Source organism: Penicillium macrosclerotiorum (genome assembly GCF_028827735.1).
Source record: "Penicillium macrosclerotiorum strain IBT 26536 chromosome Unknown utg000014l_segment0_segment0, whole genome shotgun sequence".
Classification (NCBI taxonomy): Eukaryota; Fungi; Ascomycota; class Eurotiomycetes; order Eurotiales; family Aspergillaceae; genus Penicillium; species Penicillium macrosclerotiorum.
Genome location: NW_026643093.1, coordinates 312,320 through 339,856, shown reverse-complemented (window position 1 = coordinate 339,856; position 27,537 = coordinate 312,320). Strand labels below are relative to the sequence as shown.

Genomic DNA, 27,537 nt, shown 5'->3' with positions numbered 1-27,537 from the left:
AGAGAGGGTATTTATATAGAAGAGGCTGGGTTTTAGGAGAGCAGGTAGTTGGCGAGGGGTAAAATGAGACATTTATGCGACAGCGTGAGAGAACAGGAAGCTGACAGACTCGCCATTGTGGGTGCGGCGGCAGGCCTCAGCCAGCGTGGGAGAGATGTCAATAGTCTCAATCTTATCGCACTGCTCCTTTTTCTCGGCGTGCGGGACGGTGTTGGTGACCACCAGTCGGCTGAGTCGGCTACCGTTCAGGTTCTCAATGGCCTTACCAGACAGAATACCGTGAACAACGATGGCGTTGACCTGCTTGGCACCGTGCTGCATGACGGTATCGGCCGCCTTGACGAGGGTGCCGCAGGTGTCGGCCATGTCGTCGACGATGATGGCGACCTTATCGCGAACGTTACCAACGAGAACCATGCGGGAGACCTCATTCGGACGAGCACGTTCTTTGTGAATGAGGGCGAATTGGGTATCGAGACGATCGGCGATCGCAGTCGCTCTGGTGGGGAATGTCGTTAGATTAACCGTACGTTACACAAGGAGTCCGAAACCATAAACTAACCTCTTAGCACCGCCAGCATCTGGGCTGACGATGACACAGTTGCTCACGTCGAGATTCTCCCGAATCCATTTGAGCATGCTGGGCTCGGCGTAGAGGTTGTCGACAGGGACATTGAAGAAGCCCTGGATCTGGCTAGCATGCAAGTCCATGGTGATGACATGGTTGCAACCGGCAGTCTGGAGCATGTTGGCCATGAGCTTAGCAGTGATAGGCGCACGGCTCTTATCCTTCTTGTCCTGACGGGCGTAAGGGAAGTTGGGGATGACCGCAGTGATACGGCGGGCCGAGGCGGTCTTGCAAGCGTTGATCATGATCAGAAGCTCCATCAGGCCGTCGTTGATGTCATTTGGCCGGGTAGATTGCAAGATGAAGACTGCAGGATGCGGAGGAAGAACATCAGCAACAGCTCTATCAACACACCTTAACCTGCCCTTGAAATCTATGCCCGCATCTGATTGAGGGGAGAAGTCTGCGTACCATCTTCGTCTCGCACACTTTCACCGATTGTGACGCTCGTCTCCTGGTTGGAGTACTGCAGGACCATGATTTTGGTCAACTCAATGCCGAGGCTGGGTTCGCATATCGATTAGTTCACCATATGACTCGTTGAGACCAGCAAACCGCGGGCAGCGGGATCGACCGTGCATGCGGCGAAGAAAGTAGCATGGGCACTCACCGGTCAGCCACCTGCTCAGCGAGCTCCGGGTGGCTGTTTCCAGTCAGCAATTTGATAGAATTAGTCGACATGGTGAGCACTGTCAGAACGAGATGGATTCTCGCAGGACGAATGAAAGTCGAGGCCGGAGCTTTTAAAAAAATCGAATCCCGCACCTGCGATTTGGGCCCCGCATTTTTTTCGCGTCCCGTGACTGCTCACCGCCTTCGTGGCTGAGGCGCGGGAATTGCCGGACTCGGGAACCTGAGGCCAGTGAGGCCAAGGCCATTAATAACGGAAAACGCGGAGTATAAATTAAAGAACAATGTGGATATTCCCGTAAAAGAGCAATCTAAGTACAAATGGTAATAAAAAAAGGCTCAAGCAATCGATTGACCTGCACTTCAATGAGAAGCAAGAGCCGCATTTTCATGAAATTTTTTCATCCTTCGCTTTCCTTTAAGACTGTTCCCGGGAGAAAACGCCACTCAATGCTTGGGGCCTGAAACAAAAATTCCATGTAGAAAAGCCTCTATGCGAACCCGAAGTACTCGCTGCCAGCCGTCATCGCAGTATAAAGGCGTTGACGGAGATCTTCATAGCTTTCATATTCAGGAAGATCAAGCTCTGTAGAGAGGATTAGAATGATATTGACAGGTTAGGGAGTGATATGAGGGGAAGACTCACGATTGAAACATGTATGTGAGCTAGGAAGACGATCCTTGTTGCCATAGTCACGGTGGATGTTGAACTTGCTCACACCGTTCATGCCCTCCAGCTCCTTGAAACCGTTAAGAGGGACCTTGCTCGTGCCGGTTACGAACTGCAACAGTTTGGCACGTTCTTCCTTGTCGAATGAACGGACTGCGCGCCAGAACCACTGGATTTGGGATGAGGAGGCAGAATAGTTGTGATATTCAGTGTTGTTCTTCCACTCATCCACGTCGATTTCGGGCAAACCAGAGATCAGAAGCTCCAGCTCCTGCTCGTTGAAGATAGAAATGAGGTCCGGAGGAATGATCTCATGGAAGCCTTTGAGGAAGTTGTCAAGCTGTTCCCGAACGGACTCTACCAGGCGGTATTCAACCACGCGTTGAACATACTCCTCTTTGTTCTCCTGGGTGACGGCGATATTACGACCATCAGGGATCAGATCAATCACCTGCTGCTCGCCAAAGTCGTCTGTCTCAATTGCAAAGGTCTCGGTAATGATATCCGTAATATCATTCTCCAGCATCCAAAGCAGCGATTTATAGTAGTCCAGGTCGAGCGTTTCCATATCCTTGATCGACACGGAACGACCAAGGATATTCTTGTAGACGGCGCGGGAGAAGTGGCAGTCCAAAACGCGACCTTCGTACAAGGCCTTGCCGATAATACGTCCAATGAACTTGAAGAACATCAAATGTTCGGAATTGACGCCACTGAGACGGTTGGGGTGGAAGGTAGTTCTGTCGGCGGCAACGGGGATGAAGAGAGCATAGTTAGGGTTGAACATGCCTCGGGCGAGGACCTGGAACCATTCGCGAGTAACGCCACCAGCGTCCACACCCTCTTCGCCGTGGAACCGCACGTTCAGCTTGCCATACTTAAGTTCATCTGCGGACTTGAAGTAAAGAGACTTGAAGGAGTCAAGGAAGACCTGGTCTCGGCGGACAGAAAGCTGAAGAGGAGGATGAGGGTGACGGGGCTCAGCACCACGCGAGTGCACCCGGCGAGTGAAGTAGTTGCGTTTGTTGTCAAATTCCAGGACCTTAGGATTTTTCACAAGCAACGAGAAGGTGCCACTCATCAACCGAGGGTTTGAACGGACGAGCTCATTGAGTATCTTTCGGTGCTCCTCAGTGAACTTGAAGAACAAGTTTTCCATGCTCAAACCAGTGTCAGCCTGAGCACTGTTGACAGATAACTCACGACTGCCCCGAGAGAGTGGCTGGTCCTTCAAGGTGGTATTCTTGCAGACAACCATCAAAGCCTCAATTAGGGGTAGGAGGATAGTAGCAACGTTCAGCATGTTCTCCTTTTGACGAATGACGGTCAAGCAGTCGCTCAACTTGGTCCACAACGGGCCGAAAGTCGCACTTTCATAAAGTCTCTTCAGCACATCCTCCTTAGGCGCAGACTCTGGTTCAACACCCTTGGACTTATCAACACGAGTGGGATCGAAGAGATAGTCGAGTGCCGTGAGGATACGCAGCAATTTGGCTTGATCAGAACTGGCGGGGGAGAATTTGGCCAGGGCCAGACCTTGCATGTCCGTGCCGGTCTTGGCTTGGTGGATGTGGGGTAGAAGCTCCTCTAGGTCGGCAAGGATAGTGTCACTGAGACCCTGGGCTTGGCCAACAAGCTCATTCCCGATCACATCGCGAGCTCCAGGAATAGCGGAAAGGTTGTTGATTGTGGAGAGGGTATCGCGGAAAGTCTTGCCGTTGCACTCGCGAGCTGCAAGGATATGGACAACTAGTCGGAAGTTATGATCAGGGACGACAGGAGGCTCAATGGAGCGACGCTTGCGTTTCTCATCTTCAGCAGGTTGCTCTGAGTCCTCGGGCTTCTTGTCATCTGCCGTAGCTTCCTCGCCTTCGGCAAGAGAATCTTGATCAGTCGCATTCTCGACTGTGGGAAGCGGCGCATCGGTCATGGCAGTATCGGCAGCAGTAGGCTCTTTGGAAGACTCCTCGGCCTCAATACCCTCAGCTTTCTTGCCCTTTTCTTGCTCCTCCTGCTTTTCCCTTTCACGGCGAAGAAGAACAGTAAGAGGCTGGGTGATGCTGCTCAGTAAACTGGATAGCTGCTCCATGCAGTTAGGACTCTCCATAATTAACTTGCGGTCAAGAAGAGAGAGCAGCGCATTGAGTGCAAACTTATTGGCGCGGTTTTCCTTGCCCTTGCCCTTTCGGAAAGCCTTCAGCTTAAGAGATGAAGCTGAATCATGCTCGGTCAGGAAGAACCAGGCAATGTGAGGGTTGAATTGGGAAAGAAAAGAAAGCGTGCTCAAGCATTGCTGGACGACCATGATTGGGGTCACATCACTGCTAATGCTTGAGGAAGTCTGGAGGGTGAGGTTCCGCTTGACAGATTGCGGGGTCTTTTGCACACCCGGAGCTTTAGCACGGAGTGACAAATGCGAGAAACTGCGCTCAATTGCAGATGAATCCACGCTACCATCCTGCAGAACAGACAGAAGAAGACTAATCACCTCGCTTCTGTTCTGGCGGTTCTCGCAGACATTGTGGAGAATATCATTCAGAAGATGGCGAGCGTTACCCTGAAGAGGCATGAACATCAAACGTAGAAGGGTCGCAACGCCAGCCTTGTCGAGCATCTGAACGATGGTGCGTCTCTGGGGCTTCTTCGGCTCCTGATCCTCAGCATTGTCGTTTCTTTGGCGGTGTTCCATTCCAGAAATGTCACCAAACTGGGCGATACGGCGACCGTTCAAAGCACGAGCCTCCGAAAGATATTCCGGCCCCAATGTAGCAAGCACATCTTCTGGTTGGTCGGCAAGGACTGCCTGGCGCAAAGATGGATCCAGGGTGGCAAAGAAGCTAGCGTTGTCCATATCCACGGCGTGTGGTGCTGCTCCGCTGCTGGGATTGGCTTGCCGGCGTGCAGTTTCACGTTCTCGTCGGCGTCGATCAGCGGCTTCTTGTTGAAGCAGTTCCTCACGGATCTCTGCTGGCAAGGCCTCTAGGAATTCTTCGTTAATTTCGGTGGGTTCCTCCCCGGCAGCGGCGGCTTGAGATCGCTGTTCAGCAAGTTGTTGCATGATGACTTCTTCTCGAAGCTCCTCAGGCAGGGCTTCTAGATACTCTGGATCAATTTCCAAACCAGTAATATCGAGTTGGCGGCCTCGGATAGTAGTGTGAACACGTTCGACAGGTTCGGGACGGCCGGTCTCGGCCTGGGTGGATGACTCGGCAGCTTCAGCGGCGGTGTCTGTCTGTTGAACATCTTCCATAGGTTCGGCAAGTCCAGCGGCTTGTCGCTCGGCTTCTTCTTGCTCTCTCTCGGCCTCGCGTCGAGCTTTCTCTTCTTCCTCCTTGCGCTTGTGCTCACGTTCCTCTTCTTCTCGAGCTATGCGTTCTTGACGCTCCTTCTCAGCACGTTCCTCTTCAGCACGCTTTTGCTCCTCTGCCATTGCCTTTTGCCGTAGTTTCTCCTCTTCTATGGCGGGGGGAACCAAGACTTTCAGAAGAGAGTTGACGACGCGCTGGGTCTTTTCGACATAGGTAGTGCTGAACAGAATACGAGCCTCCTCTTGCCAACGATTCCTGGTGGTCGAGAGCGCAAATTTGACAGCATTGTGGGGATCATCGCGACCGCGGGCTTGAGGAGCAGGAGCGCCTCTGATTCCGAAAATGTCATGCAGGCGATTTGGCAAAATTGCACGTCGATCCACATGAACATGAATACCATCAGGACGAGTAACAACACCCAGGCCAGGTGCGGCATTTCCACCAATAGCCTGCATAATCGCATTCATAAAGCTGACCGGGCTATCCATGGCAAGTAGACGGCTACCACCTGGGGGTTCAAGAGCTTGAGCCCAGTCATTAAAGACTTCAGCACCGGTCCCACGGAGCGCAGCAGGATCTCCACCACGATCGCTCCGAATAAGGAGAGGATTGGTTCCATCGTCGTTGCCGCGAGACGGGATTTGGGTTCTATGAACACGAGGGTAGGGTTGGATTGGAACCAGACCGCCGCGATGACCAGGCAAAATTTCGGTCACAGTAGCCCAAGCTGGGGGAGGCCCCCCACGGTAGCGATGATGATGATGTCCTCGAACGGGTGGAGCCTCATCACCTTCCCAGCCCCAGGGCTCCAGAAGATCGTCATCTAGATGTTGTCAGTAAGTAAGATCTTTTCACCCAAGTCAAGTGGAGGGACGGAGAAGTAAGCGAACCTTCCATGTCTCCCTCAGATCCATGATCCATATCATAGTCATCATAATCATCGCCTTCATCAAGCTCATCCATCTCGTCATCGTCCTCTTCTGTAAGACGGAAATTAATATTTGGATTCAAGAGTATTGTCTGTGACGGGTTGGATATGAACGAACCTCCCTCATTGAGCTCGTCGAGGAGATCATCATGAATATCGCCTCCAAGGCCATCGCCATGAAGATTATCGACACCACCAGCAGCTTCATTAAGAACACGGAACAGATCATCAATGCGCTGCGGTTCGGGTGGTCGGTGTGATTGGCGCATGTCGGCAGCCAGCTCGTCTTCAAACTGATTCATCATCTCGGCTTCTTCTTCGTCTTCGGTCATGTCTTCACTCTCCCACTCGTCGTCTTCACCATCTTCGAGGCTCTCGTTGTCATGATCTCCGGTGATTTCTCCAGCATACATTTCATCGTCCTCCATGTCAGAGTGGTCATCATCCTCGTCGTCATCTTCATCGTCATCATCATCTTCATCATCAATGATAACTTCGACAGCATCACCAGGGAGACCTTCGATGGGACCAACACCATCCACATCCTCATCTTCATCGCTGACCACTTCCCCGTCATCCTCGGGAACATCCTCGTCGTAGTCCATCTCATCATCATATTCGTCATCGTACATCTCGTCGTCTTCTTCGCCCTCGGACTCATCGGTACTGGTTTCTTCTTCGTGGCGAGGCTCCAGCATACCAAGCGTAGAATGACGGAAAAGATCAGGAGTCTCCTCACGCTCATCCTCCATGTCTGACACAGAGGTTGCGGAGGAAATCTCATCATCTTCGGTTTCACCCAGAGTCGAGATATCAGAGGATTCGCTGAGAAGTACAGCGGTCTGGGTCAACTTGTTCAATGGACGTAAAATGTACTTGATGACACGTTTTGACGATGGGAAATTGAGATCGACCTCGGCAACTGATGCCGTCAACGCAGGAATAAAGTGTTTTTCAAACATGACCTTCGCGAGCTGCTTGGTTGAAGACGGGAAGCCGGCATCTGTGGAGTAGGAATAGCCACTGAGCATTTTGTCGAAAAGGTCGGCCAAAGACATGAGTTTGGAATACTTGGCGTCCAAAGGTTCAGTTGACGCATTAGCATCCTTATATGACCGAAGTGCATGTTCCAACACGAATCGGCGAACAAAAGCAAGCTCTGGTTCATCCTCTTCCTGACGCTTTGATTCACCTCGGCGTCTGGCAGGACCACCGAATTCGCCAGTTTTGGTGCACAGGGCTACAAGCACCTGCATAGTCCATGTCGACGTGATACTGCGCTTTTTGAATGCCAGGCTCTCATCATGCTCCATAGTGCCGAGAGGAACCAGCACATTGAGTAGATAATTAAGGATTCCTGATCGTGGTTTGGAAGGAGTCGTAGCGAGAGGGTCAGCCTTGCGTGAGAAGTTGATGAATTCAACCTTCGTCCGATTGTATGATGAGAGAAGTTCGGTCAAGCACTGCAGGAGGAAGCATCGGTAGATGTAGATCGGGTGGTCCTCGGCCTTAAACAATGGTTTTTCTCCTTTCTTGGCAGCACGACTAGGCTGAACATCAGCACTGCTAGTCACTGATGGTGTGTGCTCATCAATAGACATCTCAATGTCAGTTTGGGGCTCGGACTGATCCTGAGCAGGGGTTTCAGTCGATTCATTCGTTGAGGGCTCCTTGTCATCTACGTCCTTGTACGACAAGAGTTCAGACAGAAGGTAATGAATGACACCATCAGGGTTCTCGACCACTGGAGGCTTAAGCTCGGCACCTTTAGCTTGACTCTTCTCCTTTTCTTTGTCTTTGTCCTCTACGCTTGATGACGCCTCCGCCGTCGAAGAGTCATTTTTATCCTCGGCCTTGTCGTCCTTGCCAGCACGTGGGCGCGGGGTGTGGTCGGACTTCAACCCAAGAATATGGGGGCGCGGATGATTCGAATCGTATCGCTGGAGAAGCAACTTTTCATTGCACACTTCGACAAAGATTTCAGGTGCTCTGAGGACAAGGTGGTACATCTGTCGCACAAATCCGGAGGCATCGATCTGGCGAGAAGTCTTATTCTCGAATGCAGCCACAATCTCACTCCGCATAATTTGACGAATAGTTGCTTCATCTTCAACGATGTGGCGCAAGATCAACATAAAAGTACTCTGAAGCTTTTCGTTGGTGGCGCTGGCCAACTGCTTCACCATAACAAAGAGACGCTGTAGGTTGCGCTTCTCCCCGAAGCGAGAGGCAATGCTGCGATGCCGGGTAAGAATTACCAAGACACGACACACCGAGAGGGAGAGGGTATCATCTTTGCCAACACGAGGCAGGATTTCAACTAGTGCCTCAAACAATTGGGTCTTCTCATCAAGGGAGACAAGAGGCTCTTCAAGATGAGCGGGTTCATCTTTATCAGCGTTAGGATCATCGGTGTTTGGTGGAGTCCAGGAGATCTGAGGCGGCTGACAATCGTCAGAAAGCAGCTTCTCCAGAATAAGTAGAACATGGCCGATCCACGGGAAAGTCTCATCGGCAGACTTTTCTGGAGCAGGGAGCTTGATGAAGCTCAAGAATGTCGAGAAGCAATCTTTGAGCTCTTCAAGAGTAGCAGTATACATGTCTCTGTCTTGAAGAACCAATGCAAGAATGTGCGCATAAGCAGCAACCTTTTTACCAGCAGTCTGGAAGTTCTCCATCTGCAATGAGACGAGAGATTGGACAAGAGTCTCGCCAATATCTCGTCGGAAGCTCTCTGGTTCACGATGCTTCTTGATAGCAGAGGAGATCAAGTCGGCTAGCTCAAAAGAGACGTCATGGTGCTCATTTAAAACGTCCAGACAGCGCTCAATCAGGTTTGATCGAACCAGATTTCTCTGGACATCCAAATCCTCGACGGTGATTTCTTGGCGACGACGGACAGGCTCCTCATTCTTTGTTTCTTTCTGATGTTGACTGACAGACTCAGAAGGTCCCTGTGCAAGCAGAGGGCGGGGACGTTCCTGGTGTGCGGAGGGCTCACTCCGAGTCTCGCCGCGAATCATACCCTCTTCCTCATTCAGCACATTGGAAATCGCTCGAGCCAAACCATCGCGCATTAGAGGATCCATGTTCGCCGTGTCGTCATCCTCCATCGCATCGCCGACAGGACGACCAGCCTGGGCCAGCAGCATAGCAAGGCCACCGTGCTCCAAAAGACCTGGAGTAATCGGCGTGGCATCCCCGACGTTTGTGTCCTCGGGGCCTTCTCCCGAAGTAGCATCGGAAGATCCCGTTTGAACATCGTTGGGACGTGGAGGAAGTCTAGGCGGGGCACGAAGGCAAGATTGAGCATTACAGTACTCCTCGGCTTGGTTCACGGAGTTGTTGCAACGATACAATGCTTCGTTGTTCAGTTCAGGGGGGAACCCCTTCTCTTTCAAAGTCGCCAACTTTGATTCGCTGATAACGAACGCCCTTCGAGGCAACTCAACGATAGCAGGAGGGGTATCCGACTTGTGCGCAGCTCCAGATTCATATTCGCCATCCAAAGAAGAACGAAGGACGTCTACCAGACATTTGACAATTGTACTAGAAGACTGGGTTGCGAAGTCAGAATTCCACATTTCCTGAATCATGGGGAGAATTTCCATTCGAAGATCCACCAAAAACTGGCCAGGTGAGAAGTAATCCGGGCGATCACGGTCTCGGTCATGATGGCCAGCCAAAGCTTGTGTTTGGCTGGACTCCACGATACTCTTGCCTCCGGCAAGCTCTGCGAACAGGGCGAGGATGATCTTTATTCCACCGTAGGCAGAGGTAAGCCGAGCAGCCACGTCCTTATCAGGATTAGAAGCATTGTCAGCCGAAGTGAGAGCCTTGACCTCCTGCATCAAAACTTCGCAGATATCCTTCAAGACCTTCAACCCATTGTTTCGTTTGAAAGCAACGAGAACAAGAGTCAAGTAATTCGACTGGGGCCGGTCAGTGGCGACTTCGTACAGAAGATGCGAAAATGAGGAAAGAATGACAATGAGGTAAGCAAAACGATGCTTTGGGCTGTCGCAGGAACTGGGTGCACTAAATTGAAGCTCTCGGAGCACGGCTTGGGCGATGGCATCAGCAACCATGTTGGCGTTTGCCCTCTGGATGTTATGATGAACATTGTGAGGATCCATACGCTTTCGAGTGATGAGACCCAACCCTAGATTGTGAAAGAAACCTGTGATTGAAGAAGGCAGAGAGCTCAAAAGGTAGCGAAGAATCTGGACATTCTTGAAAGCAGCACTTCGTTCAGTGGCTGCTTTGGCCTCTTCACTTTCGGGCTCTTCTGCCGCAGGAGTCTTGCCACTCTCGGGAGCACCAGACCCTCCCGGCTGAATAGTGGCTGCGGTGGTCCCGGAAGAATTTATTTGTGAGTCTCCAGTAGTGTCATTAGGGCGTTCAGGTCCGGATTTTCCAGTTGTGGTCTTGGTGGCCTGGACCCAAGTCTCTGGAATATGCTTCTCCATCATGATTTCTTCCCATGTACAGGCAGCGTGGAGATTGCCAAGCGAGGAAACCAGAGCACAGTATCGATCAGCGAGGACAACCTGGCTGAAGGGATATATTTGCTGGGCAGACCGAGTCTGGTACAAAGGCATAGCATAGATCTCACGGAGCAAATCTGTGAGAACGAGGACGGCATTCATGTGCTTCACGAAAAAGGTTCCGTGATCAACAGCAGGGGTTGGGACTAGTCGTGACTCTTTAGAATCGAGAGGTTGAGTAAGGGGTGTGAAAAATCCAGACTCTTTAGGTGCATTCCAAAAAGCTTCGAGATTATCAACCGATGACTGGGCACGGTGCATGAGAGACGGGATAATCAAGTGCGGCTTCGTTTCAGCAAGCATGTGTACCAGAACTGTGAGTTCCTGGTTGGCATCCGTGTTATGGAAATCGAAGGACAAACTCTGGAGAGTAGCATAATCCAAGACAAACTCCGCTCCACCGGCGAGAATGAAGGATGCGCAATTGGGCTGGTTCTCAAAAAAGGCACCCAAGAATCGGATGGCAGGGAATAAATAGTCAGTCACAGTGAGCCCATGCTCATCCTTGTCTTTTGGCTCAAAGCCCGCGGGTGGGGAAGGAAGAAATTGGCTCAGATCACCAACAACAAGCTTTGCGCCGTTAGGAAGTGCATCAGCATTGAGCTGAAGAGCGCCAAATGTCATTGGGTCCTCAACTGATGCATCGGGAGCAGTACCAATTTCTCGGAATAGGGAGAAAATGTCTCCGGAGAGAACGAGTTGGCCTTGGGAGTCCTCTTGCCATAGCTTACTTCCCATTCCGAGCTCCCAAGCCTTAATTCTACCGAGAAGACTGACGCGAGCAGCCATGACAATGACGGCAGTCATGATAGAGGTCTTCAAGGCTGGGTGATGTCGGACAAGCTCATCGAATGTGGTACCTAAGGAACGAACCAAGTTGGGATCATCCTTGAGGCACTTAACATGTTCTGGATTCTCGAAAATTTCGAAAAAGCTCTCAAGCGCATCTGAGGACTGGAAAAGATCCAAGCCCGATGAGTTCAGACAGATCGCACCGAATGCCGAGGGAATGCAGGCAAGAGCATCAGCAGCGGCAATAATGCCGGGTGCAAGAGGTGTATTCCGTGGTCTGGCAAGAGTGTATTCGCGACCCTTCTTCTTTGCCTCCACTGGCGAAGAAGGCTGCGCCGCATCGGACGACTGGGAGGGCTCAGCACCCTCAGGGTTGGCATCTTCAGGCTCCAAAGCAGGCGGTTTCTCCTTAGCATTGAGTTCGCGGCCCATGACAGCGGCAAGGAGACTCCGACTAAGACCAGCTTCAGCGATGACTGCATAGCTAGTAGGCTCATTGTGGATGAAGCTGCTAAGAATATTGACAGCATTGCTCCAGACATGCGAGCCAAATATCCGGGCATTCTCGAACACCAAGCGCAACGAGGTTAAAAGCTGAGGCGAGTCAATCAAATTACGCAGCACGCGGTCAAATCCTCCACCGTTATGCTGCATGATATGGTTGACAAAACGGAACATCCACCGAAGCGTCTGCTGTTGGAAGTAGGGAATCTGGTAATCGATCGATGGGTTCTTGTACTTGGTAGGGAAGCCCTCTCCACGGGAGACGTTTTCAAAAGCGGTTTTAGTCTCATTGTCAATCAAATCAGAAATGGCATCGAATCCCTTTGCAGCCGTCAATGTACCCAGTGCATCCCTAACAGCATGGACAAATGTATCGAGAAATTCCATGACTCGAGAGAAGACACGGCGGGCCTTGGTGGTTCGAAGATTCAAGATATCAACAAACATAGGGATGAGGCCAGCTGCAACTAGAGTCTCCGGTGTCCGAGAGCTAGAGCTTGGAAGAGTTCGTAAAAGAGCAAGAAGAGCATCACGCCATTCGTCATGGTAAGGATCGTCGGTGTTGTCAGTTTCGTCGCCCAGTTCGTTGACGACCTTTCGAGTTAGGAACATCAAGACACCATGGTTGACATTAACGCTCAGAGCTGCGCAAACATCGACTGCGCGTGCCTTTTGCTTTGCCAGCGCATCGAGGGCTTGAAGAGCTAATGTTTGCACTGTTCTCGATACGACGAGGTCGCCGCTAGCGCCCAGGTGAACGAGTTCGGCCAATTGGTAGCTGAGCTGAAGGCGTTTCGGCTGTTCCGTATCGGCTTGAAGAATCTTCTGCTGGAAAGCGGATTCAGTATTGACGTAAGCCAGATTCGTCACAGCAAGAATACGGATAGATAGGATTCGTTCTCGATCCGCGCGGGATCCAGCTAAGGCTTGAGCAACACGGACTTTGTGAAGCAGTTCGAACTTCGACTCCAAGGGTAGAGCTGGCAAGTTGGCGGCAAGGAGATCTTCAACTTTGCCTGATGAAATTTTGGAGTACGGTAGGTCCAAAATTTTTCCACCGCCGGACGATTCTTCTGGCTTCCCACCTGCATTGGGGGCAGCTGAAGGAGACTCTTCGACATTTGATCCCCGACTTAATCGAGGAGTAGGATGAGTCGCAGTGCGACGGAGGGGGGTAGGTGTAGATGGAGTGTGAGAACTATCACTCTGTCCGAATTCCGACGTTGTCCGCGTTTGTTCGGAGGAGCCAGAGGGGTAGTAAAGCACACGCACATTGCCCCATTCTTCCCAGCCGTCGTGATCGCGTACGAGGGAGATTAACTCGTTTGCATTGAGCTTTGTTTGGGGTGTTTTTTCTTTGCCCTTGGCGGAGACAGTAGGGGTGGCAGATGTTGAGGCTTTGCCTGCTATAAATGGGCGCGGGAACGGTGCGGCTATTTTCTGCAGCTTCTCCAAATCGATGTTGTAGTGAGTCGCCAGCATGCTCTGCTGATGAGTACCTCGCTGGCGAGAGTGGTACCTTTGTGCAAGACAGAGCGACAAGCGCAGAGTCGAGTAGAGAAGAGACAGCGAAGTGGTGTTCAAGAGATCGCCCAAGCGCTCACTGCTACTATACAAACTGCGGTTGCCACATTTCTCAAGCAGCAGCCGCGAGAATTCTAGAATAGCCTCCACCAGTTCTCTATCGCCATCGGGGCCATATCCCAGAGTATTTAGCTTAGCATCAATGCCCTCTGTCGGGGTTTTAGCCGGATCGGCGGCATATGCCTCCTGCAGGACAGTCCGGGCAAAAGGATGTGTTTGTGGGCCAATGTTCAAGAAGTATCTGTCGATGACGGAGGCCAATATCTCATCGAAGCGGTCCAAGACAGCAATCCAGTGATAGAGGTCGCCTCGAGGGAAGGGCCATAGTTTCGGGAATGTGGCCAAAAGGGAAGGTAGTTCTGGAACGGGAAGACTGGTGATACGCGCGATGAAGTCTCCCAAGAAAGGCGACTGTTTTCAGAGAGAGAAAAAAATTTTCTAGTCAGTACCGGTTTCCTCTGGGTGACGCCCGATGATAATATGACGAGACGGGTCCACTCACAATTGTAGCCTCATGCTTTTGGCTGGCCACCTTCTTAATTCTCCCCATGTTGACAATCAACAAGACAGCCAACCATGAGGAAGTTTCAAGAGTCCAGGAGAAGCGTCTCCTAGAGGGTGGGGTGGGGAGGTCGAGACGACCGGGTTCGCGGAGAAAGCGCGAGGATGCCTTATGACGTTTTTAGTCTCCTCTCCTGCCTCAGGAAAACCGAGTCGAAGTCCACGGGGAGGCGAAATTGCAGGCGTCCGTACGAGTTTCGAGAGAATGAGTTCCGGGTGATAAATGCAAAGAAATCAAGATCATCCACCTATGACAGGAAGAGAGCTGGCTGTTTCCAGACAGCTTTCACGAGGCCGAGGAAGAACGGTGAGATCTCGGCGGTTACAAGGAAGTCACACTGTCAGGGAAACGGTGCAGGTCGTTGGCCCTTAAGTGATGACAATCGAAATGAGAATGATCGTGGATCGAAGGTAGAGGGGAGGAGGATGGCGAAGGAAGATGGAAGGAAAAGGAAGAAGAATCGTGAACCTGAGAATTGAGCTGTCTCTGCCGGCAGAGAAGCTGGGCGGAGGCACTGAGACGTTCCCCGCTGAGGCGGTAAGGCGCCAAGGCACCACTTCGAGGCCAGGCCATCCTGTCACACCCCAGACGCTTGGGGAGTCTCTCGTTATCAGGAACCACTACGGACTATTCAACTCAGAAACAAGAGAATGCCGACACTCTAGTGATGAAGCATCTGCAAGCCTCTATCCTGGTGTTACCGTAATCCCATCTCGAGCCAGCCTAGCGCACACACTCGTCGAGGAAGCCAACTATACTTCAGCGACGAGAAACCAGGCTGGAGCCCGAGGTACGAACTTAATTATATAGAGACAAAAGGATACGATCCAGACAGAATGAGAAATCTGAAGCAGAGAACATGTATATTTCAATCCTGAGTACATTTGATATAGTCCTGGTCCCTCTTGTCTGCGACAGCGGTCTGTCAACGCCGATATTTAGGTAGTATCAAGATGATTCAAATGCTCGATATATTCACATCTTTAACCCCGACCAGATCATCATTTCTCTAATGAGGCAGGCCCCGAATAGAAAAAAGGTCCAAACGGAGACTTTCGACTATGTCGGATATTGCATATCGGGCGCTCGACAGGTCGACCCTTCCAATTCCCCCTCAGTGCCGGCTCCCTCTCAAACGCCTCGAACGATCTCTTGAAGTTGCCCGCCCCAAATACATCAATCCATGTCGCTGAATTAACTCCACAACCACCGTCGGCCGATCCCCGACATAATTCGCAAAGATCTGCAGCAGATACCCCAGCTCGTCAGAGCCGAGCGGGATGCTCAATCTCTCTAGCACATAGAAATCTGCTCTCAGTGTTCACAAGACCTGAGATAGACGCTGTCGAAGATCGGCATAATATGCTGCGGGAACGTAGAGCGACCGCACGTCTCGAATGCGCATGCTTTTGACAGCTTGCACATTGTAGGTCGTGCGAAAGCGATGTGTTGGACCCTGGCGCCGTGATAATAGCCATCAAATCTGGACGGCTGGTGAGATGAGTGTTGCGAAGAGAAGCCTCAGGGTTTCAAAAAGAGGCTGTTGGGAGCTGCAAAGGATCCAGACGACTAAATCTTCGATCAGGGATTTCTTCTTTCCTTCTGCAGGCGATTGGCCTGAATCGCATGCAGACGAAGCAGCCTACTTGGCATTCCCCAAAGCCCACATACTCGGGGCCCAACTTCGTAGGAAAGACAGGGTTGTCTGGCGCGTTGGGGAAGGTCATAGTAGGATATACAAATGAACCGAGCAGGCTTGCTGAGGTCTGGTTTGACCGCAGGGCTCTCGACAGCAACATTTGATCTAGAGCCTTTAGCAGCATGTTATTGCCCCAAGAGCAATGCAATCGTCGAGTTTAAAAAGAGAACAGGCCGGCATAAGGTATGACATCCCCGCCACCTTCGTTCCCTCGTAGCATTCGGTCTATCGGGGAAACCGAGGATCGAGTCCTTGCAATGAACACACGAGACAATGTTGAAGTCATTTCATAATCTGTTCGCTGGCGAGCTCAACCCATTGCTGTTGCTGACGTGTGATGTGTCCCGGTATGTCTCAGTTTGACTATTCAGATAGACGATGCCAACGTGTCTAACCGTGCACCAAAGCCTGGCTATCCGGCGATCATCCGGTCAATCCTCTCGCAGGGCCATATCAATATCCTCTATAACGGCTTTGGCATGGAGGTAATAGCAATGAAAGCGCGCCAACCATCCCGCTCGTATGTGGTCGGATTTCTCATGCACATGTTTTCTCAAGGACAAATTCCTTAAGGCTGGCTGACAAGGAACATAGAGAGAAGACCATGGGTGCCTCGCTCGAGTATCCAAAAGACCTCAGAGACGCACTGCATTCTCCTAGTCTGCAATCACTTCATATCCAGGTAATCCGCACCAGGTTCTCTCAAACATCATTCACTGGCTCTGGGCGATTCTTGAAAAACACTTTGTACCGCACGATCTCCACCACCTCCAGCTCCTCCACCCCAGCACTCTCAGCTCGCTTCTGCAGCACCGCGATCGGCCGCGGAAGCTTCTTCACCTCTCCAGTCATGCGCTGGTACCGCCCGACGTACAGGTATGCCCGTTTCATCCACTTGGTGTCATCGGGATTCTGGGGCGAGTAGTCTGGGAACATGAGCTTTCCGATCGGAGTTTCGTAGGAGACAGATTTTTCGGCATCAAATTCGTTGGCATACTCGGCTTGCTCATTGTCCGAGGTTGGCACGTTAATTGTACCCTGTAGCTCAAGAAGAGCGAGACCGGAGGGTGTGCGGAGAAGTTGGGGGAGTGGGTTGTTGATCGGATAGGACGGGGCTGTGGCCGTAGCACTTGTGGCGGGTCCCGAGGGGTGCGGGTGCAACTGGATCGAGGGCATGACGGTTGACTGGAAAGCTCAGGTGATAGTGGTTGTGTTGGTGTTTGTGTGGGAAGGTAGCTTGGGCGACAGGGAAGAAAGTAGTTGAAGGACGCGACGCGGGTCGCGTGTCGAAGATCGACTCCACACACTAATCGGGCAATATGTACGGAGCACTCCGTTCTATGGGCTTACCCGTATCATTGACAAGCAATCTTCAGACAAAATATAGGAAATGGATTGATTGGCCATAATGCTATTGCTATATTGGAAAAATCATTAGGCTAAAAGTGTCATTCCGCGAGGGCCAAGAGGTCGCTGGTTAAGCATTGCTTAGTCCGCACACTATCGGCCATTGCTGATCCGTAAGACTGACTCTCTTGAAAGTGCCAGAAAACAACCAGAGATCAACCGGATACTCTGTATACCGGGGGCACAGCTCTTCAGGGTAATTATGTTGCACAGTAACAATGCCTGGGCGACATCCTCGTTGTTTTGTCATTGCTTCTTCGCCTTTCCTTTCTCCCGCGGTGTTATTTGGAGACCAAAGCTAGCGACCAGAGATTTTCAGAATTCTGGATTTGATGTGATTGGCTCTGGGACCTGTATTCTTACGAAGACGAGGTATTGCACCTTTCGACTTGATTGATCGCGTCAATCGGACAGAACGTCGTCTGCATTCCCATGATCGAATCTCAAGGAACAGAATTGGTCGTGGAGAAGTATGCTGAGGTTCAATAGATAATTGGGGAGAGTATTACACTTGTGCTCAAGCACCGGACGCCAAAAGAGGTTGATTGGCTCCAACTCAGGCTCGTTTCCAGGCTCACGAGGTAGGGCCTATGCTCCCCTTGTAGCATGCCTCTTCAAGATTCTCAAGGCCGCGAATGGCCTCACCGACCACATTGTTGGCTGTGCCGGCAGGGCCCTGGAGTTTGCCGTAGCGAAGGTCACTCAAGTCTCCGACTGTCGTATGGAGATCTTTCACCAGATTGGCTGCTTCATCATCGATGCTCGCGATTTCGCGCTCAATGTGCGCACAAGCAGTCTCCATTTCTGTGAGAAGACTTTCCATCGAGTGGTAGTCTTCTGGGTTGGTCGCCGGTGTTTGAGCGAACAGATGGAGATCCAAATCGATTTCGCGCTGCTCATTGGCGTCGGCAGCTTCCACGCCAGCTGCCAGTAGGGCCGCACGAAGTTCGGCTTTCTGCCGCTCGCCCTGTTTTATCTCCTGGTCGATGTTTTCATTGACCTGGTCCATATCATGGTCCCGAACCTGCTGAAGCTCTCGGTACAGAGAGCGTATGTGAGGATGGTTCCGCAGGCGCTTTGGGAAGAGCTCAGTGAACTTCTGTAAGGACATGATCGTCGGCAGCGGCGCCGGCGACAGCAAGAAGTTACTCAAAATGGTTTCTTCCGAAGGAGCCATAATTTTTCTCACGCCAGACTCTGTCCGTTGAGTACACTGTGTAGAAGACTCGGACTCCGGATTCCGCAATGATAGACTAGCGAATAATTCCCGAAAGAGACAGGCCGCGTCGCGTCTCGAGGCGGAAGCGCGCCTTATCACGTGTGGGCCCGAAGGTCGAAGCCACCGAGACACTTGGAGAATCCAAGACGAGCCTAAGAATTCATCTATCCAAGCCGTTTGTGCAACCCTCGCCGTTTTTATGGTGGTTTTTGTGGTTGACAGGTAAGTTGGTTCCCGCAGGACCCGAGCCTTTTCTCCAAGGGGGTTCCGCCTTTTTTTCAACCTCGCCAGTCCCATCCATATAACCCTATGCGCGTTGCTAACCATCGGCCAGCACATTTATTGAATCTATTTGCTTAGTTGTCATTGTGACTTGAACCAAGCAGGCTGATTATTCCTGGGAGGCAGCAAATCCGGCACTTTCTGCCCTTTTCAATTGTGAAAGGCGTGCTTGAAGTCTGGTCGACCGCAGCCACGCAGAGTCGAGCCCATCGCACATCGCGATATCATCCCGACTTTAGTTTATTGCGCTCGCTGCCTAGGGAGCCTGCAGGAAATCATTTGCTACCTTTCAAAAAAGTGCATTTATGGTGTCTGCTGCCTGGTGAATTCACAGGTTTACAGGCTTAATTCACCAAAGGGTGTGTGTGTCTGGTCGATTTACGTGCCCACTGTGAGGCTGTGAATTTCACCTTGTTCACAAACTCATTTCAACTCACGCTTTCTCCCTCCTCCACTCCCTTTCTCCCCCTCCTTTGGCTTTGTTCACCTCATTTCACTCATTTTCTCTCCCTTTGACCGAACATGCCTCCCTCGTCGATGTATAGTAAGGATGAAAAGGTCCTTTGCTTCCATCATGAGATCCTCTATGATGCAAAAATCCTTGAAGTGAGACATAAGGATCTTACCGACAAGAAAAGCCCTCTCGAGTACCTCGTTCACTACAAGGGCTGGAAGAATACGTAAGTTGCCGTCTCCCTCCTCTTTTATTTCTTCCTCCTACAACATTGCGTTCTCCACGTTTCGCTTCCCACGATCATCATGGACAATGATCCCCGCCAACGCCCCAGGTCCCCTCGGCCTAACCGTCGTCGTCTGTTCGTGCCTCAACTTCTTCTGATTATTTTCACCTTGAAATGTACCCCATCTTGTATCCCTGTCTGAGTTGACCTGAGAATCCTTCTCAATGTTCTGAGAGTGTCCCATTTCTGTTGCTACGACGCAATATCCCCCCTATCATTTCCAAAAGGTTATTCTGACTCAACTCTTACAGCTGGGATGACTGGGTTCTCGAAGATCGCCTTCGAAAAGCGAGCGAGGAGAACCGTGAGCTGGCGGCCAACCTCCGCCGTGAGGTCGAGGCCTCGGTGCGTTCGAAGAACGCGAAGCCCGCGTCCAAGAAGCGCGCAATGTCTGACCGCAGCTCCATGCGTGACAGTGAAGAGCGTGGCAACTCGGTGCCCGGCCGCGCCAACAAGCGTGCCCGTGGCGATAACGAAATCGAGAAGGTATGTATTGATGTTCTCTGCGCTCTCATCCTATTCCAAATCGCTTCCCAGCGCATCTTCTCCCCTCCCACGCCATATCATCTCTCTCTTCAATCCCTGCCATTTCCAAACCGCAACATCTTACAGCCATGCCCATTGAAAACAAAAACCCGAATTCTCCCCCCGTCATCCCAACCTGGCCATTTTCGCGCGGTCCTAAATGGCCATTTTCGCCATAATCTTGTCACTAGTCTGACTACACGGTATGAAAGTCTTGCTAACAATATCCCTGTTGAACATGAACAGGAGGAGGCCTTCAATGCGCGGCCCTCGATCCGGATTGTTATGCCCGACAACCTGAAGGCTTTGATCGTTGATGACTGGGAACGCTGCACGAAGAACGGTCTAATTGTCGCCCTGCCCGCCCCCAAACCCGTCCGCGCCATAATGCAGGAATGGCGCGATGAGGAAGTCGTCAAGCGCGCAGAGAAGAAGATCGACGTGGAAGTTCTCGACGAGGTCATTGCTGGCATTCTCGAGTATTTCGACACCATGCTCGATAAGCTCCTCCTCTACCGCTACGAGCGCCCACAGTACCGTACTTTCCGGAAGAAGTACCAGGCTATCGCCGGTCAGGGCCCCGTCGACATCTACGGTGCTGAGCACCTTATTCGTCTCTTCAGTACGGTCTCATTTCCCTTTGAAATTCGTGATATTCTTTCTGTTGTGCTCCGTTATACAGGCTGCAAGCTCGTACTAATATCGCTGTTTCAGGTCTTCTCCCTGAGCTTCTCGCTCAGACCAACATGGACCTACAGGCCACCCATCGCCTGCGTGAAGAACTCTCCAAGTTCTCACTCTGGCTCTCCAAGAACTCAGAAAAGTACTTCCGCACTGAGTATACCTCAGCAGAGGAGTTCGTTGCCAAACAGGCCAAGTCTTCCCGCTGAAAGATGCCGATGTCTCATTATCTCCTTGAACACCCTTCCACCCGCTCTCGATTTCAAATTCCACGGCAAATCCGGTTCTTCTTTCTCAGTTTGATTTTCTCTACTGGTGACAGGTTATGATTTGACTTGAGATTTATTTCATGGGCTTGAGTTTCGAAAGATGCTTTGCCCTTTGCACGTGATTCTTCATGGTTACCAGCTTTGTCCTGTTATTATTTCTTGTCTCATTTTCACGGTTACTGGGTTTTCTTCTTCGAATAGGTCCCACCGGACCTAATCATGGGTCGGTTTGTTTCTATATTTCTTATGCCTTATTCAGCACTCGGTGATATCTCTTAGCTACGTCATTTAGAAGGGACTAATGGGTGAATACGAAAATTGTATTCAACAAAAACGAAAAATAACTGTTCAAACAATATGTCCCTCGTTGATACCTGCGCAATCTTCTCAAAGTAACAATCTCGCTGGAAAGAAAGAATCATAGGGTTTACACAGAACAGGATGTTATCGATCCCACTCTCCACAAATCTCAATGCTAAAAAGTCCATGCATTCTCGACTGGATATCATAAACAAAACAGAAGTCTAATCTTAATTTTCCGCCCAAATCCCATTATCAAAAACAAACATGAGAAAGAGATCAGGCCATGCAACCCTTATCCAGCCCCCACTCTCTCGCCCATACCATCTGCCAGCTGCGACAATAGCCTCAGCAGCTCAAGCAACTAACTGCCGCGCGTCATCTACCGCACAACGCGCCGCCCGCTTCAGCTCGCTCTTCCATTCCGTCTCGCGCCACCGTGACCACGTCGTCAAGCCTTCCGGCGGCTGGATACTTAGAGTATCATAGCCCTGCTTGATGATACGGTGCACCTCGCGCGGGCTTAGGTTTTTTTTCTTGATGGCTGGCAGTGCGACGGGCGTCGGCTCACCATCTGTCTTGGGGCTTGTGGCCGCGGCTGCTGCCGCCGCCGCAACCGGGTCCGCGGCCTCGGAGTGGAACAGCAGCGTGTGGAAGTGGGTCGAGACGGAGAGGAGGGTATCGATGGCTGCAGCGTGAACGTCCTTGTTTGATGTGGGATCGGCGATGGTGGGCGTCGAGGAGGTAGAAAGGGCGTAGACGGCGCGGAACTTGGATATCACGGGCCCGGTCTCAACCAGCTTATAGAAGAGGTCGTCATAGGAGGCTGGGTCGGGGAGGAAAGTGTCACCAGCAGAGACACAGAAGGCCATGAGGTCGGCGAGAGAGGTTGTGAGAGTGTGGATTCTGGGGTTAGAGGAGAGGTCAGAGGCGTAAGTTGTCAGGAAGCGCATAAGAGATAGCAGAGTGCGCCATAGCTCGGACCAATGGTAGGCGAGACGGATTTTGTTCATGGAGAGGTAGGTGAGGAGGCGGAGGATGATGGCAATGGTGTGACTGTATTGATTATGAGTGTCAATGACCTGTGTACCGGATTCATTTGGGTTGCTGAAAGATAGATTTTCATGATTGGAATCGCCATACCTATAAATATTGACGTCTAGCCGACGACGGAGATTGTGGGTGATAGTGTCAATCATGACATCGAAGATAATCGTGGCGAGCACCCGGTCGCCGCTGATAAGGGGAAGGAAGGGCTGGCGTTGCCGGCACAGCCGGACTTTGCGCTTCCCATCCTCGCTGCAGATGTGTTTGCAGAGAGTCGGATCCTCGACGAGGATGCGGAGTGTGAACAGGCTCAGTTCGGCATAGTGTGCCACTCGCAGCGACCGGTATGCGTGTTGAAGGAGATAGGAGGACAGAGATAAGAAGCTAGATAATGGTGACTCGTCGGTACCCTTGACCGGTCTCAAATGAACCATGTGGTACCCGAAAAGCTTGTTCGAGTTTGTGAAATCATAGGTTGCCATCAGGATGGAAGCTTCTTGCGCAGGCCTGAGAAAGTATTAGAGTCCATAGCCGGCACCAACTTGGGGGAGAAACCGGTCGATTCTTACAGCTCCGTAAACATTTTCTTCGCCTCTTCTGCTGAAGGAGGGTTCGCCTTATCTCTTGCACCGGGGGTGAGAGCACGCAGGCCGAAAAAGACCAGAGTGCTCGTCAAGCTCCAGCCTTCTGGGACATCGTCTTGCACGGCAACATAGCCATTTCGAAGGCCACCGCAAGCTATTCCTACGCCCTCGACGATCTTTTGGATGCTTGACTCATTGACAAAGTCGTCCAGTCGGAGCTGGTAAGGATTTTGAAATTCGAATTTGTTGTAGTTTGCCAGCAGCCCAAGCAAGAGAAACGGATCAAACACCCCCAGTGGAGTTTCAGAATCATGTACGTACTGACATGGAGTTAGTATGACCACCGATTCCTCGCTAGTGTATGGATTGGGAACCAACCTTCATCAACGAGGGAAAGAGATCCCGATGTGTAAAATAAGAAACCAAGCTGGTCTTATAGGCTCCGCTAGTCATGGCAATAGCTACCCTGATGGCCTGGCGGCGCAATTCAACTGAAAGAAAGAAAAATTAGCTACCCCGGCCCGTCAAGCCCACAGAAAGAAAGGAAAAAATTGGAATTACTCACTGCTCCTGCCACTGCGCACAATATTATCTAGGACTGACACAAAATCCGAGATAACACGGTCGACCTCGTCGAGGCCGGCAAGAACCGCTATGACATCCGAGCTGGGGTTCGTATATTTCTTGCTCAGGATACTGGTCAAGAATATTGTCAAGGTCTAGGGTGTCCCGTCAGCCATTGGACTCATTGGGTCATTGGGCAATTTGGAGTCCATCGGAGCTGTCAAACTACTCACATCCAATGCATAAGAATCGGCTGGTGCAGTTCCCGAGGCGACCTCCCGAATAGCCCGTGCAAACAGCTGTTTGGTTTGCGTCTAGGCCAATCAGAACTGGTGAGCTATTTCTGTTCCATCATAGTAGCTTCGCTATCAAACTCACCTGCAAGCTCAGGATCCCATCCGGGTTTAGCGCATCCAACAGAGAATACAGCTGCTCACGACCTGGCGGTAAGAGGAAGAACTCTCTCCAGAAACCTTCAGATAGTTCATCGACATCGTCGTTGGGCTAGATCACAATATCAGACAAGAGCTTCCGAGCTTCAATGGAGGGGGAGGGGCGTACTTTAAGGAGAGTTTCGTAGAGCTGCACAATCTTCGGTTGGAAGATCTCGGGTCTCGTTTGTTGGGTGAGGGGCGATGCCTCCATGATTTACGCGGACGATCAGCGACCGATCACCGAAGCATAGGACATGCGAAGAAGTGGTCGTTTGTCTTGCGCTTCAACAAGGCCGACACTTGGCACTAGCCACTTTGTCAGCGGGTCCAGCCACATGTCCTTAACATTTTACAAAAGGCAGCGGTTCGACAGAGTCGCCGGAAATGAGAGATCTACGCTCTGGGTGAAATTTACAAGTATTCATCATAAATAAGCCTTATTATTTTCAGTATGAAAGGGACTACTGTCAGACCGGTTGAGTGAGACCGAGGATATCTCCTAGCCAAGTTAGTTACTGAAGGACTTGGTTGTAGCAGCAACCCGCAAACGCACGGCTGCCGCGCCTCCGGAAATCGGGCGGCAAATCGGGCAGTACACGTGCCTCAGGCATAAAATATGACTCAGCTGCCGAAAAGCGCAGTTAGCTCGATCACGTGTACTCTGTAGTCAGCAGAGTGTCGGCGTATCAATTGATGATGCTTTCAAGAAAACTCGAGATCCAAGGGCAAATTTTCTAAGATACTGAATTGGCATGATGCTAGTTTTCTTTTCGTCCCCAAACACTCCAGTTGCCCCGGCGCTTTGACTCATTTCGGAGCCGCTTCATGGCGCCACTGCTTGTGTAGAAACACCTTGACGCTGATTGGTCGGCTGCACATCATGCAACCGGGTTAGCTAATCCACCCGAGGGTCACCGGGGGTGAACAAATGGAGAGATCTTTCTCGCTCCCATCTTCCTCCTCCACCATCACATTGCGCCGGCCGACGACTTTCATGCGTGTCTAGTCCATTTTTCTCACAGCGCTACATCTTCTATTTTGTCAACCTTCTCGCCATCATGAGTTTCGGTGCCGCCATGCAGCGCCCGGTGACATCATCCGCCACACTCCTCCGATGGACAAAGCCCTCAATCACATTGCGCTGCTCATCTCTGCGCTGCTTCTCTTCTAACGGAAATGCCTATCAATCGTCCAAACGTGACATGCAAACTGCAACCGCCTACCGCCCTCACACTCTTCCCTCCTCTTTTCCGATGCCACGCAGCTCTGGGGCCTCTGATGCCTTCCTCTCTGCCGATTTCCCGCTTCCCTCGGGATCACCCAAGGCCCCTTCTCCATCACAGTCAGAGGCTGCCTCTATTAGCATGCGAGAGAGTGAGGCCCAGAAGACCAAATCCCCCTCGACCGCTCCCTCGACCGCTCCTCCGAAGGCTTCCCCGAAGGCTTCCCCGAAACCCCGTCGGCCATTACGGGCAAGGAAAGCCGCCATGAAATTAACGCCGCTGGCTACAGAGCAGCTGCGGAATCTCATGTCACAGCCCGATCCCAAGTTTATTCGTGTCGGAGTGAAGAACCGTGGCTGCTCCGGTCTGGCCTACCACCTGGAATACGTCGAGCAGCCGGGCAAGTTTGACGAGATCGTCGAGCAGGATGGTGTGAAGGTTTTGATCGATAGCAAGGCTCTGTTCAGTATCATTGGCAGTGAGATGGATTGGCATGAAGATAAGTTGAGCAGACGCTTTGTTTTCCGCAACCCCAATATCAGTGAGTCCTCCGCCTCCCCCTGACAATCACGAAATCCATTTTTTTGGCCAGTCTACTGACCGATGGCAATAGAGGAACAATGCGGCTGTGGTGAATCGTTCATGGTGTAATTCTACCAGCGATCGTTCTCAACTTGTCTCATTATTCGGGTTTTCTCGGCGTCATCGCTTACGGTGCATCGGACGGCGTTTTTTTTCTTACTCTTCCTAGTCCCTCGTAATGAGGTTCTGAGATTTGCGACCGCTATTTTGGTCCAGTACAGATGCATGATATCCAGTCGATACCATTTTTAGCTTTTTACATCTTGTCTTGTGGCTGATATCATTTCATCGGTTTTTTTTTGCTTTTCTTCAGAAAGTCCTGTGTCCGACACCGGCGTTTTTCGTGAAGTTCTCAACGTTAATAGAGGGCTCGGATATGTCATCGATAATATCCATCGCTTATATTTCTGTTACTCGTTCGGATCGCGATTTGCAAGCCACTTGAAGAGATATCATTACTTGTATAAATTAGTCCAATGGACCTGATGATTGAAATGATTCGAAACGTTTGTCCCGCCTAAAGCCTAAATTGTAGGTCAAATTTAGCCCTTTTACTAGGCCTATGGTCCCTCTTTATATGTTTTCGCAAGCAAACATCGCAATACCAAATAAAATAGTTGAACTTCATATCTTATTTCTACATTCGCTGATGTCACATGATGGCGGAATGGTTCCATGTTGTCCGTAATCCATGCCCATCTCTACATCCCTCCAACACAACTTGAGCCAATACACAGCGCACAAGAAACTCCCATGAACCAAGCATTGTGACACCAAGCTGATAATATGGCTTCGTCTGCTTTTCTCGGCCACAAGACCGCCACGGACCTTGTCGCCGATGCCCTCCTCATCACCGTCCGCTTCTCCGCATCCATCCCTGACCTACCCCTAGACGTTCCGAACCCAGAAGACACGACAGGTGCTGGTCTGAAACAATTGATCCGATCGGAGCTCCCATCTTCTATCTCCTCTCATCGCCTACGTCTCATATATGCTGGTCGGGGCCTAGAAGACAGGACTGCTCTTGCGACCTCCCTCAAATTGCCACCATCCCCATCTCGTACTCCACGCCCCGCACACGATGGCGATGACGACCAAGATGAGCTTTCCGGGGTCAAGAACGGCTCATCAACAACGCAAAATGCCAAGGGCAAGCAGCCCCTGCGCGACTCTCGTCCACGCTTGTACATCCACTGCTCCATCGGCGACATTGCCCTCTCCGAGACCGACCTCTCAGCTGAGGCGGCCAATACTTCGGCCATCAAGCTACAAAAGGAGAAAGAAGACGAGAAGATGTCCGATCCACGGCAAATGTCCTCGCTCTTCCCGCCACGCGACCGCGCGTCTCAGCCCCAAGTCCAGCACCAACAACCTGCCGCCTCAACTACCCCAGCTCCTCGTGGCTTCGACCGCCTCCTCTCGGCGGGGTTTACCCCGTCAGAAGTCACGGCGCTACGCTCGCAGTTTCTAGCCGTGCAGTCTGTGTCTCGCACGCCAGATACTATGCCTACGGGCGAGGAACTGCGGGACCTAGAGGACCGGTGGATGGATGAGGGGTCTACCGCCGCGCAGTTGCAGGGTGGCGGAGAAGGTGGGCCGGTTGGCGAAGATGATGGCGGCCTAGGTTCTGGATCGCGAAGTGCCATGGACGACATGCTCTGGGGCGCAGTTATGGGATTCTTCTGGCCCATTGGGTGTGCGATGTGGCTACGAAGAGAGGAGGGTGTTTGGAGCTGGCGTAAGGGCGTCGCTGTTTTTGTCGGCGTGGTCGTGAATGCTGCCTTTGGGGCAATGAGAATTATGAATTAGACATCATATCTCTGTATAT

General features: G+C 51.4%; 7 protein-coding genes across 7 annotated transcripts; 3 read left to right on the top strand and 4 right to left on the bottom strand.

The window, feature by feature from the left end:
- Window positions 1–72: 72 nt before the first annotated feature.
- On the bottom strand, window positions 73–14,141 carry tom1 (E3 ubiquitin-protein ligase TOM1; the record flags this gene model as incomplete). Its single annotated transcript, XM_057083406.1, has 9 exons — window positions 73–499; window positions 563–935; window positions 1,040–1,131; window positions 1,239–1,271; window positions 1,760–1,844; window positions 1,905–6,059; window positions 6,127–6,216; window positions 6,283–14,002; window positions 14,094–14,141. The coding sequence occupies 9 exons, from the start codon at window positions 14,139–14,141 to the stop codon at window positions 73–75; spliced, it is 13,023 nt and encodes a 4,340-aa protein (XP_056927819.1).
- A 2,413-nt stretch (window positions 14,142–16,554) lies between these two features.
- On the bottom strand, window positions 16,555–17,028 carry N7462_011691 (Ctf8 family protein; the record flags this gene model as incomplete). Its single annotated transcript, XM_057083405.1, has 1 exon — window positions 16,555–17,028. One exon carries the CDS (start codon window positions 17,026–17,028, stop codon window positions 16,555–16,557), a length of 474 nt encoding a protein of 157 aa, XP_056927818.1.
- An 805-nt stretch (window positions 17,029–17,833) lies between these two features.
- Window positions 17,834–18,436, bottom strand: N7462_011690 (Cnl2/NKP2 family protein; the record flags this gene model as incomplete). Its single annotated transcript, XM_057083404.1, has 1 exon — window positions 17,834–18,436. The coding sequence occupies one exon, from the start codon at window positions 18,434–18,436 to the stop codon at window positions 17,834–17,836; it is 603 nt and encodes a 200-aa protein (XP_056927817.1).
- An 846-nt stretch (window positions 18,437–19,282) lies between these two features.
- Window positions 19,283–20,915, top strand: N7462_011689 (Chromatin modification-related protein eaf3; the record flags this gene model as incomplete). The annotated part of the gene is made up of 3 exons (XM_057083403.1): window positions 19,283–19,440; window positions 19,752–20,647; window positions 20,740–20,915. 3 exons carry the CDS (start codon window positions 19,283–19,285, stop codon window positions 20,913–20,915), a joined length of 1,230 nt encoding a protein of 409 aa, XP_056927816.1.
- Window positions 20,916–21,631: 716 nt separating this feature from the next.
- On the bottom strand, window positions 21,632–24,115 carry N7462_011688 (ARMH3 family protein; the record flags this gene model as incomplete). The annotated part of the gene is made up of 7 exons (XM_057083402.1): window positions 21,632–22,829; window positions 22,892–23,226; window positions 23,285–23,397; window positions 23,472–23,625; window positions 23,704–23,784; window positions 23,849–23,974; window positions 24,032–24,115. The coding sequence occupies 7 exons, from the start codon at window positions 24,113–24,115 to the stop codon at window positions 21,632–21,634; spliced, it is 2,091 nt and encodes a 696-aa protein (XP_056927815.1).
- Window positions 24,116–24,962: 847 nt separating this feature from the next.
- isa1 (Fe-binding Fe/S cluster assembly protein ISA1) lies at window positions 24,963–25,778 on the top strand (the record flags this gene model as incomplete). Its single annotated transcript, XM_057083401.1, has 2 exons — window positions 24,963–25,668; window positions 25,741–25,778. 2 exons carry the CDS (start codon window positions 24,963–24,965, stop codon window positions 25,776–25,778), a joined length of 744 nt encoding a protein of 247 aa, XP_056927814.1.
- A 717-nt stretch (window positions 25,779–26,495) lies between these two features.
- On the top strand, window positions 26,496–27,518 carry N7462_011686 (DSC3 family protein; the record flags this gene model as incomplete). The annotated part of the gene is made up of 1 exon (XM_057083400.1): window positions 26,496–27,518. The coding sequence occupies one exon, from the start codon at window positions 26,496–26,498 to the stop codon at window positions 27,516–27,518; it is 1,023 nt and encodes a 340-aa protein (XP_056927813.1).
- Between the last annotated feature and the right edge of the window lie 19 nt (window positions 27,519–27,537).